The sequence below is a fragment of the Bos taurus genome, chromosome 3 (assembly GCF_002263795.3).
Source record: "Bos taurus isolate L1 Dominette 01449 registration number 42190680 breed Hereford chromosome 3, ARS-UCD2.0, whole genome shotgun sequence".
Classification (NCBI taxonomy): Eukaryota; Metazoa; Chordata; class Mammalia; order Artiodactyla; family Bovidae; genus Bos; species Bos taurus.
The window spans coordinates 116,779,442-116,794,237 of NC_037330.1; the positions used below are offsets into that span (position 1 = coordinate 116,779,442).

The following is a 14,796-nucleotide window of genomic DNA, read 5'->3' on the forward strand; positions in this document are numbered from 1 at the left end:
GAGCTCCAGCCCAGAAAACCCCTCCAGTGTGGAGAGTAAAGAGGAAGTGGGGCGGAAACAAGCCGAGGGCTTCTCCGCTCCGGTCACTGGGGCCAGGTGACCAGCCAGCGCTGGACCACAGGGGAAAGGCTCTGAGCAGCATCCGGGATGCGAGTGTGCAATGAATAGGAGTGGCCTGAGGATCCCGCAGCCACTGTTTCAGTAGCCAGGGCTGATAAGAAACTGACTCACTCTGATAAGAAACAAGACTCACTCTTCACTGCAGCTGCTGCCCTCCTGTTGGCAGGGCCTCTACATCAGAGGTGGGAGCTGGAATTGGAGCCCACCTCTGTGGGATGTGAGATGGCTTAAATTGTGTCCCCCAGCCATCCACCAGATGGTAAAGCACCTACCCGCAATGCGGGAGACCCAAGTTCAATCCCTGGGTCGAGAAGATCCCCTGAAGAAGGAAATGGCAACCCACTCCAGTATTCTTGCCTAGAAAATTCCATGGATGGAGGAGCCTGGTGGGTTACATTCCATGGGGTCGCAAAAAGCCGGACACGACTGAGCGACTTCACTGTCTTTCTTTCCACCCTCCAAAAAAAGATATGCTGAGGTCCTAACCCTCAGGACCTCAGGATCTGACCTTATCTGGAAATAGGGCCATTGCAGATATAGTTAGGTGAGATGAGGCTATACACCCTGGTCTCGTGTGGGTTTACCAGGTGGTGCTAGTGGTAAAAACCCGCCTGCCAATGCAGGAGACGCTAAGAGACCCGGGTTCAGGTCCAGGGTCAGGAAGATCTCAGAAGGAAAAGGCAACCAACTCTAGTATTCTTGCCTGGAAGATCCCGCAGACAGAGGATCTGGCAGGCTAGAGTCCATAGGGTGGCAAAGAGTCAGACACAACTGAAGCAACCTAGCACACACACGTGCTAGTCCCACGTAACTGGCGTCTTTATAAGAAGATGGCCATGTGAGGACAGAGGCAGAGATGGGACTCACGTGCCTACAAACCAAGGAGTCACCAGAAAGTAGGAAAAAGCAAGGAAGGATTGCGCTGTGGGCTTCTGAGGCAGCACGGCCCTGTCAACACCTTGATTTTGGACTTCCAGACTCCACAACTGGGAGAGGATGGAGGGCCTTACAAAGATGGGGAGGCAGGCAGTGTGCCCTAGAGGGCAGGGGTGGTCCAGGGCCCCCCCCAACCATGAGAGCTTCTTGGGAGTCCTCAAAGCTTTGCAATCGCCCCCAAAGTTGCCTTGATGGTCACCTGGGCTCTCTGCCCCAGCAAGTTGCAGGTAAACTCAAATCCCCAGAGTCATGGATTGTGAAGTGCCAAGTCCTCCCCCGAATTCCTGCAGATTCCAGCAGGGCTCTCCTCTGTCCACATGGTCCTCCCCTCCATCCCTGACTCTTGGTCTACCTGCTCTGGCAGATGTACTCAGGGACAAAACTCAGTTCTTCCTCCAGGTGCTAGGCAAATGTGGTCGCTTTGAGTGCGTTGGTGAATTTAGAAATTGCACCTAAAGATCTGGGTGGAAATCACAAGGAGTGAGGGGTCTTTGTGACCACCCAGTCTCTCCCCACCCATCTCCGTGGCTCGTGACAAGCGCTGACTCGTCCTCTCTCACCTCCATCAACAGAGTAACTGACAGACCGTCCCCCGTCTTACATAAAGCAGTTCTGTCCCCACCCAAGGAGCTCTACCAAAGGCCCTTGCCTGGGTCCTTGTACTTCATCACAGAAATTCGCTTTCCTTCCTAAGTGGAATTGAGGTAACGCCTAAATATGTATTTCTTTGTTTCTTGTGTTATTTCTGAAGGAAAGAGAAAGGGGGTCTTTAAAGGAAAAAGATACTTTATGGTCTGTCTAAGACTCCGGAAAGGGGCTGGGGAGTCCTGGGCCAGAGGCCTCCCACTTCTCAGCCTCTGGATGGAAGCAAACAGAGCCCCCATGAAACGGTTATCAAAGAGGCAGTGGGGGAGGCCACGTCTCTGGGACACAGCTACAAGTCAGAGTGGGGCGTGAAGGCCAGGCCAGGGAGACTCCAGGGGCCCTAAGCAAAGACTGTGATCCACCTGGTCATGGAGCGCTGGAGGGCAGGTGGGCTGGACCCCCCGGGTCTCCCACGCTCTGTCAGATAGAGCACCTTTGCCCTTCACTGGACATCAGAGGGTGGTGTGCAAGACTATGCACCTGGACAGGGCCCAGTTCTCCCGGCCTGGGGAGATTCTGACGACAGATGCTATATAGAAACAACGCAACCAAGAACGCCAAACCCACACTTTCAATATACTTTATTAAAAAGTTTCTTTGTATAAATTTCCTAAAAATTTTAAAATTAAAATTAACCCCCCCCCGCACAAAAAAAAAATTTTTTTTTTTTAACACACACACATTAGAGGAACGCCAACAAATCTTCTCTATCGTGACTTTCTTTTCATTCTTTAATTAAGGCGTTGGTCCCACAACAGTGCGCCAAGGTTAAGGGATTTTGCTTCCTTCTAACTAGTTTGTTAGAAGCTTTAGAAAAAGAAAATCAGCTTGAAATCTACTTCAGGAGATTGGGGGCGGGGGGGATGAAAAAGCTGGATTCTTGTTTCTTCTCCATACACAGGCTTTCCATCTAAAGTCATGCTTAATAAAGAGGCGAGAAAACGAACCAAGCAGAAGTATACAGGGTAGCTGTGAAGTCAGGGGCTTATTTTCTAGATCTTACACTTGCCTGAAAGAGGCATAACGTGAAACTCCAGAGGGAAGTTGAGTCTACGGGAACGTTCACATAAACGCCAGCAGTGGGTTACTTAACGTTCAGGGTGTACGATGGAATCGCCCGGAGACGAAGAGGGTCAGGTCCACAGACACATGTAGCACCATATTGATAGGTTACGCGGCAGAGGCTTCCTCCCAAGTCCGGGTGTAAATCAAAGCATGAGACGGTACAGTGCGAGGGAATCTACACCCAGAGCTCCTACAAAGACAACGGCGATGGCTGACTCCTTCTTCTTCAAGAGGTATGTGTCGCTGGTCGGCCACGCCTAGGTCCCCATCGCGGCGATAACTCCGGGCTGCTTGATGGGCACTGGAGGGGTGGGGAGGGGGTGAGGATGGAAGGGCAGAAGAGGGGGGAAAGTCACATGATTGACCCGCAAGAATATCGTGTTTCTCATGAAAATGGTCCATGGCCTCTGGCTTTCACCATCAATCTCACTCGTCAGCTCGTTTCCTTCAACGGCTCCCTGGAGTTTCCTAGCTTGGACTTCGGGGTTCTCTGTGTCCTCTGAGCCCTTTCTATCTCCTGGTATCACCCGCCTGGCCGTTAAGCAAATCCAACACTCCCGTTCGGCGCTGGCCCCAGACTCCCTGTGTAGTTGTTGTGACTTTATTATCAATCAACTTGCCTAACACGATAGAGCTATCAGATGGCCTTGCTGTCAACTTTATTATTTAGAGGAAGCAGGATTATCTAAAGATGAATAGACTATACAGAGCCTCCCCCGGTGGTGCTAGTGGTAAAGAACCCGCCTGCCAGTTCAGGAGACAAAAGAGACCCAGGTTTGATCCCCGGGTCGGGAAGATTCCCTGGAGGAGGGCACGGCAACCCGCTCCAGTATTCTTGCCTGGAGAATCTCATGGACAGAGGAGCCTGGTGGGCTGCAGTCCATGGGGCCGCAGAGAGTCATACATGACTGAAGGGACTTAGCGCAGACTATATGTATAGGCGCTTCCAGATGGCACTAGTGGAAAAGAACCTGCCTGTCAATACCAGGATGTAAGAGACGTGGGTTCCATCCCTGGGTCGGGAAAATCCCCTGGAGGAGGGCACGGCAATGCACTCCAGTACTTTTGCCTGGAGAATCCCATGGACAGAGGAGCCTGGTGGGCTCCAGTCCATAGCGTCACACAGAGTCAGACACGACTGAAGCGACTTGGCACACAGACTATATAGAGGCTATTATTAATTTTTCATTACATTATTTTCCCAATAATCATTTCTGTTACAATATTTATGAATACCAGAAACCTAGTAATATTTCTTTTTTTTTTTTTTAGCCACCAGGGTGGCATGTGGGATCTCAGTTCCCCAAACAGGGGTTGAACCCACAGCCTCTGCAGTGGAAGCATGGAGTCTTAACCACGGGACTGCCAGGGAAGTCCCAGCAGCTTAGGAATATTTCCAAAGGGTGAGGAGTGGTTAGCCATGTTTCCTCATTGGCAAAAACGCTTTTAGGAGATAATAATAACTCAGAAAATGAATACTATGTATTTTATTTGTACAACTTCCTCATCCGAAAATCCAGTTTACCTTCTTTTTCAAATCTATCAGCATCATTATCATTAAACATCTTTAAAAGATGAATGCTTGGCCTGGATCCTTTATCTACAAAAACCACGAACACAAGATCAGAATCACTTACCAGGAGGGCAAACCTTTTCACATTCATCCTGCGAATTAAATCTGTTTTCGTTTCCACCGCAGCCTCCATACCAGAATCGGGCGCAGTTTTCAGTTACGGAATCATAGTACCACTTTAATACAAACTCTCTGCAAGTTCCGCCGTCCTTTGGCAACTTACATATATCTTGAGGAACAAGATGGGGAAAGATGATTAATGCGGATGTGTAAGTGACTCTGCTCCTCGCAGGAGGAGCTGAAGGTCTAATCTCAGTGCTGTCAGAGAAAGAAAGCAGAAGCGTTTCCAGAAGGAAAAATTCCTTTACCCCCCAGAGCCTCGATATCCATACTGTCAGGGGGACATAATAATCACCTACAGCTTCGAGAGCAATAAATACAGTCCTATCAATAAAAGGGCTTCACAGACTGTACTTGGAATCTCAAATGTTGGCAACTATTATCGGATGATTTCAGATGAAATGAACTTGTTTTCCCCTTTCCAATCACTGAGTCAGTTAGTCTACATTTCTTTCAATGCTCAACCCCCAGAGAAGCAACTTAAATTTTAAAACCTTGGAGTTTTCTACTCCTTGGCAAAATAGCAATTAAATTCTGTCAGAACATTGTTCAAAAACAAGACTCTCCATTTCACTACAAGCCAAGTTGATGAAAAACAAAAGTCAAAGTGGGAAAAGAAAATCCTTTATGAGTATGTGCGTATATGCATACAAGTGTGTGTGTAGCTACTAACTTTGTGACCAGCCAAAGTTTACAAGCCAAAAGAAGTGCTAACACTGATGTAAAACTCACAACAGCGAAAATGTCACCTAGTAAAGCTATTTTGAAGACAGAGAAGCATTCTTTTGCCAGTTAAGGAAGTCTTTTATGTTTTGAATGCATTTTAAATGCATGCTTCTGATACAGCCCAGCTGCAGAGTGAAAGCTACATTTTCCACCATGCCTGGAGAGAAAAGTCTACAGTTCACACACAGTAAAACTTCTGTTTACAGAGTTTTTTTGGCAAACTCTAGATCGGGCTGGGAGAGAGACGCATTAATATTAATATCAACTGTTATCTGAAAATTTGAGAAACGTAAAACAAAGCTCGTGGAAAATTTGAGAAACGTAAAACAAAGCCCGTGGAGTGGACAACGCTACTTGTTTATGTAACTACATGTGTGAATCACTGCTCCCCTCTCCACACACACACACACACCAGGCTCACATCTCTGGGGGCCTTCTCCCCAGCTGCAGGGGTGGCAGGGGTGGTGAGCTTCTGCAAATGCTGGTTGATACTAAGAAGTTAAAGGAAAGACCTGGGTCTTCAGATAGAAAACCAAAGCTTGGGTCAGCCACAAGGGACCAGACTTACAGGCACAGGATTGAAGCTCAGAATTGGTCTAAGACACTGCCTGGTGACTTTGGGGAGGCTATCACCCCTGCAGGAGGAAGGTGGCCCCACAATTACAGCATCTCTGAGTTGCAGACTTTTCAGAGGCCCAGAAGGCCAGCAATGCTACCCAGAGCTTTTTGAAGACCTGAGGAGGCCGGGATAAAGTGATGATAACTCACAAAACCAATGTTCCTCCTCTTATAAGTGCTAGCACTGGGGCAGAAGGCCTGGTTTTAAGGAAAGAGGGGACTGAGCAAAGTAAGACCATTCAGCCACAAACACACATCCCTTGTTTAGCAGTGGGTCCCCATTAGTGTGGGAACCTGGCCGAATGGTCACCTCATCCCCTCCTCTTTCTTCCCTACAGCATCCCCCAGGGGCCCAGGTCGGTTCCACGTTGTTTATTCAAAGTGCATTCCCGTCCTGGCCAACCGTGTTTCTCTCTTTAGGTCCTACTGCACTGTGCTTTCTGAAGCAGACCCGAGGATGCCCAGCCTGCAGGCAGCCCTGCAGTAGGACAGTGTTCCCTGACCCACTGGCTTTTCCAGTTTCCTTTGATCTTCACCTTTGCTCTCCAGCACTAAACCACAGCTCTTGCATTCTACATCCTTTATTCCAGCAGGAGTCACTGCCAAGACCTGTAAGGTTTACTAATGAGCTATCAGGACACGACCACTCTGGACACACAGACACTTGAAGAACCAAGAGAAATAAATTAACATGGGCCTCAGTAGTATCTAAAGACAAAATCCTGGGATTCTCCGTTTCTTTAAATTAAATTGTATCGGAGTATAGTTGCTCTGCAATGTTGCGTTAGTTTCTACTGTACAGCAAAGTGAGTCCACTATAGTACACATATTTGTTGCGTCTGACTCTTTTGCAACCCCATGGACATGACACCTGCCAGGGTGCTCTGTCCACGGGATTTCTGGGCAAGTATACTGGAGTGGGTAGCCCTTTCCTTCTCTAGGGGATCTTCCTACCCAGAGATCAAACCCTGAAAAGTATGAAAGTGAAAGTCACTCAGTCGTGTCTGACTCTTTGTGACCCCATAGACTATACAGTCCATGGGATTCTCCAGGCCAGTAGAGTAGCCTTTCCTTTTCTCTTTCCTCTTCTCTACTCACTCCAGTAGAGTAGCCTTTCCTTTCTCCAGGGGATCTTCCCAACCCAGGGATCAAACCCAAGTCTCTGGCATTGCAGGTGGATCCTTTACCATCTAAGCCACCAGGGAAGCCATAGATTATATATATCTCTTTTTTTTTTAATTTCCTTCCCATTTAGGTCACCACAGAGCACTGAGTGGAGATCCACAGTAGGTTCTCAAGCATCAAAATGGGAGGTTTTATATTCTAACATTTTTCGGTATGTTCTGAATTCTTCACAATGAGTATCTATTGTTTTATTACTAGAAAAAGGTATCTAAAACTGAAAACATGTTAAATTGGAAATTCTTGTCTTTTATCAGTTGAGATTTCTACAGTGTCTAAAAGTAGCATTTTTAAAGGCATCATCTTTGACATTTTCCAAGCCAGCAAGTTATCAATATTTCAGTACTTTCTTAAGCAAAATTGTGGGGCTTAAGAGGAGTGGAAAGTGTTTATGGTACAGATATAAATACGTGCAATTATGTTCCTTATTAGTTTAATGGCTTCAAAACAAGAAGGTTTAATTGCCTTCGGACCAGACACTGTTGACATGATGTGAAGCGCTTCCAAACCTCTGAAGCAGATACAACTGGCTGGAATAAATAAAACTTTCCCACGTCTATATTTTGATTACTGACTCAGAATTACCAAGGAAATATTTTCTGCATTTTTGACTTTATTTTAAATGTATTTGTAGCTGTATGTTAAATGTAGTTTCAGGTCTTAACCAATAAAGTATCATTTCATAAGACTTTTATGCTTCACAGTAAAAAAAATGCCAAATGCCCTTGGGGACCCCTCATGATTTAAACATGGTAGCTAACTTAGCTACCTTCTCACGCAGCAATAAACACACTGCCTTGAAGATGGCTATGTCTCTTCAACCAAGGAGAGAAAGTGTTTGTAGCTATTTAACGTACCTCAGTTTGTGGGGTTAAGCTTGTTCTTTAAATTATTATCAACATAAAATCATATATTTTCCACATCACATCATTTTATGGCAGCCAACACTATATATTCATGGTAGAACACACAAATACTGGATTTCATCAAATCTAAGATACCTTAATTTTATGATGCATTATTGTTTTATATTCCGCTAAGTAAGAGAAAATGCTGCCAATAAGACACAACATGTCATCAACTTCAAGTCACATTTCCATTTTGGAAGTACTACGGTGGGAAAATCTGTGCATCTTAGAATCAATAAAGGAGGCAAAACATTGGTGAACTTATTTCCTTCTGAGCTGTGTAACTGACCCAGAAATGCCTGCTCAGACAAAGCATGGTCATTTCTACAGACTGCTAATTTCTAGAGTAACTAAAATGAATGCTACAGATTTTGTTAGTTATTTGACTCCCTTTTGCACCGAAACATCTCTTCATACATAGGTAGGTCAATAGTTTAGGATTCATTCTATAACACTAAAAAAGCAAATTTTCTGAGGTCTTTTTTTTTTTTTTTTTTTTGCTGTTTGAAACCTTCAGAATCTTTGCTTTACTAATCATATGCATATAAAATATATCTCCAAGGCTTCTTCAGCCAAAAATAAGAGAAACAAGAGAGAGATGGTGACAGAAACATAATACAAATGCAGTATCCTCCAAACCAGCAGGAATGAAGCACACTACAGAAACACCTATCGTAGTCTGTGCTTTAAGACTGTGATGATCACTGGAAGATACATTTAATTGCTACTAAATGCCATTTTCAGGCAGCAAATGCATCCCAGAAAAGTGGGTGTGTTTCTTTTAGATGCTGAGAAAAGCAAAAAGTGGGCGGGGATTTTTTCTCTTTTCACAGGGCTTGTTATATTTTGTTGAGGAAAAAAAAAAAGGATTAACCATTTAAAATGGAATCATGGGGCTTCCCTGGTGGTCCAGTGGTTAAGAATCTGCCTGCCAGTCAAGGGACCTGGATTCAGTCCACAGTCGGTGAAAGTTGCATGTACCACGGAGCAACTAAACCCATGCACCACAACTCCTGAAGGCCACACACCTAGAGCCTGTGCTCCGCAACAAGAGAAGCCACCGCAACGAGCAGCCCACACATCGCAAAGAAGGATAGACCCCCACGTGCCGCAAGTAGAGAAAGCCCACGCATAGCAACGAAGACCCAGCACAGCTAAAAATAAATAAGTAAATACTTATTTATGCATCGTGTAGGACTGCAAAGCCTGGAATCCTGATGCTATCGGTCTGCTGCTGTGGTCAACCTTCGTCTCACACTGCTGCCTTACTCACATTCCACCTCACACTGATGCCACAGCTCACACTCCATGCAAAACAGGGCCAGGCCTCATCAGGGGAGACAAAGAATCCTTTCGCTAGGGTGTCCTCACGTTCTGGGCCTGTGTCACACTTCTGGTAAAGAAGTACCTATCAAATGTGCATTTCCAAAGCGGTGAACATTAACAAACGCCAACCGAAAACTCAGGTATTAGTACTGTCCAGTCTTCCTCCCCGTCACTGGATGCCACGGATCAGACACTTGTTCATTTCACAGGATTCTGGCCCACAGATTCCTGCACAGATTCAAACACTGGTCACCATGCTCCCCAAACCCAGAGTGGCTAACTATGACAAAATTCAGTTCCTAAAGACAGAATCAAAACCTAGGAAATCTTTTATTCATGAGGTAAAAAAGGCACACAGACAAAAGTGTCTAGCATTTACTATACAAGAAAGGGCCACATCTCTGCGAGCACAAACCACGTTTCTAGTGAACTGGAGCTGCAAAAAACAAAAAGAATCAACCTGTATTCATGTTCACATAAAAATGCTGGCGTTAAAACTGATACTTGCCTGCATTGCCTAGAAAATACAGGTTTGCAGAAAGAATGCATATTGTGGCAATTGACACTCAGATGTGAAATACACATACAACTACGGAGGAAGAATACAGTTACTGTACTTGTAAAGTTACTTATAAACGATGATTTGTTGTTATTCTTTTTTCTTTCTGCCAAAACATGAATATTGTTAAAATGTTTTACCCCCTGAGGAAGTTTCTAAAACATCTTAATTATATGGGAGAGAGGGAAGGGAGGCATTGGGAGGGAGGAAAGCAAGCTTTCATCTCCTGATCTGTTTATGCATTTTGAATTTATACATTCTAAAGTAAATACCCAATTAATTCAAGAAGAGCTTTCAAGACGGGGTATGTGTATGTGTGTGTGCGTGTAACTCCATATGTTCACGAGCAAATGTTTGCTAAGTGACTTCTCCAGGCACAGCACTGTTTTGTTACTTGTGGGCTAGAGATCAGTTATGCAGAACCTTGTTAAGAAGAGCAAGTAATTTATACTTTCAGACTGACCTGAATCACTGGGGGGAAATATACATACTTGTGCACACACACACACGAGAAACAGCACTCGGGTCCTGGGGCTGAGGGTTCTGTACAGGTCAGAAGGAAGGAGAAAGGTTTTGGGTTCATACAAATCTAACTACCAGTCGTCACCTTGAAAGACACACAAGCCCCGGTTTTAACATCTCTTTTCTCTCTGTCACGTGAAGAGAGGAGACCTAAGCGTTGAAGGTGTGGACTGAGAATACCTTCCTACTTCTGAATCTGTGACTCAGTCTTAAAAAACAAGACAGCCCAGCAAGATGCCTATTTAAAGACTGTGTTGTTTATATTAACTCAACACTGTTTATATATTCTTATCCCTTCTGGACCACACATAAGAAGACCAAACACATCCCCAAATCTCACTGTGCAATTTATTCCCAATTATTTTCTCTCAATGAAGCATCAAATTTTCTAGAAGTTTCACATTCCCCACACTCTATGAAGTTACCAACAAGTGGCAACAACATGCACCGATCTCAGGGACTCTGAAATCAGAATGTCATCAGTCCTGACCCCATCTTTGGTGAAATCCTAGTGAGTCCCTTACGGCTTCTCTGAACTCAAGCACCATGCTGGGTGGGCTACGGGCTGCAGAAAACCCCCAGAGCAGAGACAAAAGCTGATCCATGGTCCCTTGATTATGAGCAGAAATCAAAGGGGTTGGAAAAACTCTAATTTGAAAAGATACATGCCCCTCAATGTTCACGGCAGCACTATTTACGATAGCCAGGACATGGAAGTAACCTAAGTGTCCATCAGCAGAGAAATGGATACAGAAGATGTGGGGTATGCGCACCATGTCATACGGCTCAGCCACAAAAAAAAGAATGAAAGAGTGCCATTCGCAGCAGCGTGGACGGACCTAGAGATGGTCCTGCTGCTGCTGCTGCTGCTGCTCAGGCGCTTCAGTCGTGTCCGACTCTGTGCGACCCCACAGACGGCAGCCCACCAGGCTCCCCGTCCCTGGGATTTTCCAGGCAAGAACACTGGAGTGGGTTGCCATGTCCTTCTCCAATGCATGAAAGTGAAAAGGGAAAGTGAAGTCGCTCAGTCGTGTCCGACTCTTAGCAACCCCATGGACTGCCGCCCACCAGGCTCTTACACCCATGGGATTCTCCAGGCAAGAGTGCTGGAGTGGGGTGCCATTGCCTTCTCCAAGAGATGATCTTACTAAGTGAATTAAGTCAGAGAAATAGAAATACCGTTTGATATCATTTATATGTGGAATCTAAAGTATGATACAAATGAACTTATGAAACAGAGACTTACAGACAGACATAGAAAAGAAGCCTACAAACCCGATGGGCATCAAAGGGGAAAGGAGGCAAGGGAGGAGAGAGAGATTAGGAGTTTGAGATTAGCAGATCCAAACTACTACACATAAAATAGATAAGCAAGACCCTTCTGTTTAGCACAGGGAACTATGTTCAATGTCATATAATAATCCATATGAAAAAGAATATATATGTATATCTGAGTCACTTTGCTGTACATCAGAAACCAACCCAACATTGTAAACTGTAATTCAACTATACTTCAATGACTCCAAATATATATACTTCAATAATATATTTCAAAAAAAAAAAACCCGAGGCATTGAGACTTCAATTTCCTCCTACATCTCAAACTATCATGCCACATCCTTACTGCCATTCTTTTAGTCTAAGTTAAAAGTCATAACATTGAAAGTTTTTATAGTTTTTTAACACAACTCTTAAGAAGTTGAAACTTAATTACCCAATGTAACATGAATTTCTGAGTTATTCCCATACATTTATGTCAGGAAAGAACTTGGAAAGGCCAGAGGAGCCTGAAACACACCTGGCTCTCTGACGCTGGGAAAGACTGAGGGCAGGAGAAGGGGCAATAGAGGATGAGACGGCTGGATGGCATCACCGACTCAATGGACACACTTGAGCAAACTCTGGGGGACAGTGGAGACAGAGGAGCCTGGCGTGCTTCTGTTTGTGGGGTTGCAAAGAGTCGGACACAACTTAGCAGCTGAATAACAACCTCTATCACAGACCAATTCCTAAACTTGTTTCCAAATATAAACTATTTTGAAACGTTTTGCAGCTTTATAAGTAGTTGGTTTGCTGACCCTCATTAAACATCTAAGTATGTAACCGTTTCATAGTTCCTGTATTGACTTTATTATCTTCTCTGTAATAACTCCTTATGTCAAAAGTCATTATGGGTTATGGCTGAATTAAGAGATGATAGATAAATATGAAAATACAGATGTAGATATACACATGTATACATGGACAGGGGGAAAGTCCATCAGCGGAATAAAATACTACTCTAGTAACAGACAAGACTCCTCCAGAAACAACTAAAAGAACCAAGTCCTATATTTCCAAGCAGGCCCAAGGAGATGGAGGTGTGGAGGAGGAAGCCACCCAGTTTCATTTAAACGCAGGTGAGCTAGGATGGCAATGGCATCCCACTCCAGTACTCTTGCCTGGAAAATCCCATGGACGGAGGAGCCTGGTGGGCTGCAGTTCATGAGATCGCTAAGAGTCGGACACGACTGAGCGACTTCACTTTCATGCATTGGAGGAGGAAATGGCAACCCACTCCAGTGTTCCTGCCTGGAGAATCCCAGGGACGGGGGAGCCTGGTGGGCTGCTGTCTCTGGGGTCGCACAGGGTTGGACACGACTGAAGCGACTCAGCAGCAGCAGCAGCAGCAGCAGAGCTAGGATACAGACGCTACAAAAAGGGTGAGGTGGAGAAACAAGGATCATTTTAAAACTTGCAGTGGAAAGAGTAAAATGGGGAATCCTCACAGCTCAAAAAATGAGCGTGCCGCTGCTTCTGATGATACAGGACAGAGTGGGAAAGCGTAGCTGCTTGAACATCCAGGATCCACAAAAGTGGCTCAGCACCCAGGAAATGCCTTTCGCCCTAATCCATAACAGAAACAAACTCTGTAAAGAAATACACCTCCCTCCTCCTGACTGGGGCCAATAGGTTGTTGTTCAGTGGCTAAATCCTGTCCAACTCTTTGTGACCCCATGGACTGCAGCACGCCAGGCTTCCCTGTCCTTCACCATCTCCCAGAGTTTGCTCAGATTCATGTCCATTGAGTCAGTGATGCTATCTAACTATCTCACCCTCTGGAGCCAACATATTAATTTCAAAACTAACAAACCGTCCCCATAATTAGTGGAAACCCTTTGCTTTGGGGTCTATAAACCAAAAAGATATCTAAATCCCATGGAATTTTGACTGTGGAATTAATACCAATATCTTTGGCAGAATACTCTTAAGCAAAGCATATTGGCCATTTCAATAACTGGTTTCCCACAGATCAACAATCACAGCTCACGTTCCCCTGGAGGAGAGGTTATGGGTCGCCCAGAGTTCCACTGCCCAGGAACAAAAACAACAAACAGCTGTCACTTCCAGAAACACATCTAACTTGTCACAGATTTCACATAGAACATGCACATGCTCGGCTCAGGCCCAAGAGAAGGGCAGGCTAGATTAAGCCAGGGTATATGCTGAGGAACTGGGACCAGAGCATCAATCCCGTGAGTCACTTCCAAACCCCCGAATTTCATGGATTCCAAACTGAGCTGTCTCGTGTTCTTCTGAGTCGTTTCTTACTAAATTAAATCACTGAGTGGATGAAACCCTATGCTGTGCTGCATCACAGACCACAAATAAACTCAAGTCCCAAGACGAGGCACCGGGGAAATGACTAAGGGACTCCTGAGTCCTGGCTACAGTCCCCCAAAGCTGCCCTCGGTCAGCTTTTTCTAAGAACCTTGGGACCGGCAAGGTAAGCCACCATTTGGAACTTGGAATATGGAAGTTAAGACCAGGATGGACCACAGAGAGCCACTTTGGAACATTCCCCATACAAGTCCCTCCTGGTCTGAGAATTAGAACCCCAGCAGATTAAACTGTTTGGAAGAATTCTTTTTTTTTTTTAATAGTATAATTTACTGGACTTTCTCCTTTTAAGTGTGAATGGGCCGTGGAGTTCTGCTTTTAGCTCTGCTTTTGTTTTTAACGTTTGGCCTCGCCACATAGCACATGGGATCTTAGCTTCCCAACCCAGGGATCAGACTCATGCCCCCTGCCATGGCAAGACGGAGTCTTAACCACTGGACACGCCAGCGTAGTCCCAAGAATGCTTTCTTAGTGCTGCAACACACCTAAGATTTTCAGCGGCTCACCTGCTTTACTCCCAGCCAACCGGTCTGCGCTCACCACTAGGTTGATGGTTGCACTAGAGGCTGATCGCTCTGTTTGTGGAGGTGGAGGCTGAATTTTCTCTGAAAAAGAAGATTCACCCCTAGTAAGTAACTCAGAAAAGTAAGAGACTGAGGCAGGCTTGATTTTCTGGATCATGGTGGGCCACTGAAACACAGAGCCCCAAGAAGTCTCTACACACACAACTCCTATCTAATTGTCTACATATCTGATTCATCTCAACAAGCAAACAGAGAAAACCTCTGAACTTGGAACAGGTCCTCACAGTTTCCACATAACTTCTGCTGTTTCTG

General features: G+C 45.2%; 1 protein-coding gene across 1 annotated transcript in view; it reads right to left on the reverse strand.

Moving 5' to 3' along the window:
• Positions 1 to 2,265: 2,265 nt before the first annotated feature.
• COL6A3 (collagen type VI alpha 3 chain) overlaps positions 2,266 to 14,796 on the reverse strand; it is a 91,027-nt gene continuing 78,496 nt past the window's right edge. The window contains exons 43-45 of the mRNA XM_059885240.1: positions 14,467 to 14,565; positions 4,404 to 4,568; positions 2,266 to 3,067 (exon numbers count right to left, since the gene is read on the reverse strand). Of these exons, the coding sequence (XP_059741223.1) occupies positions 3,024 to 3,067; positions 4,404 to 4,568; positions 14,467 to 14,565 (308 nt within the window). The 3' untranslated portion in view covers positions 2,266 to 3,023. The remainder of the gene's footprint in view (positions 3,068 to 4,403; positions 4,569 to 14,466; positions 14,566 to 14,796) is intronic.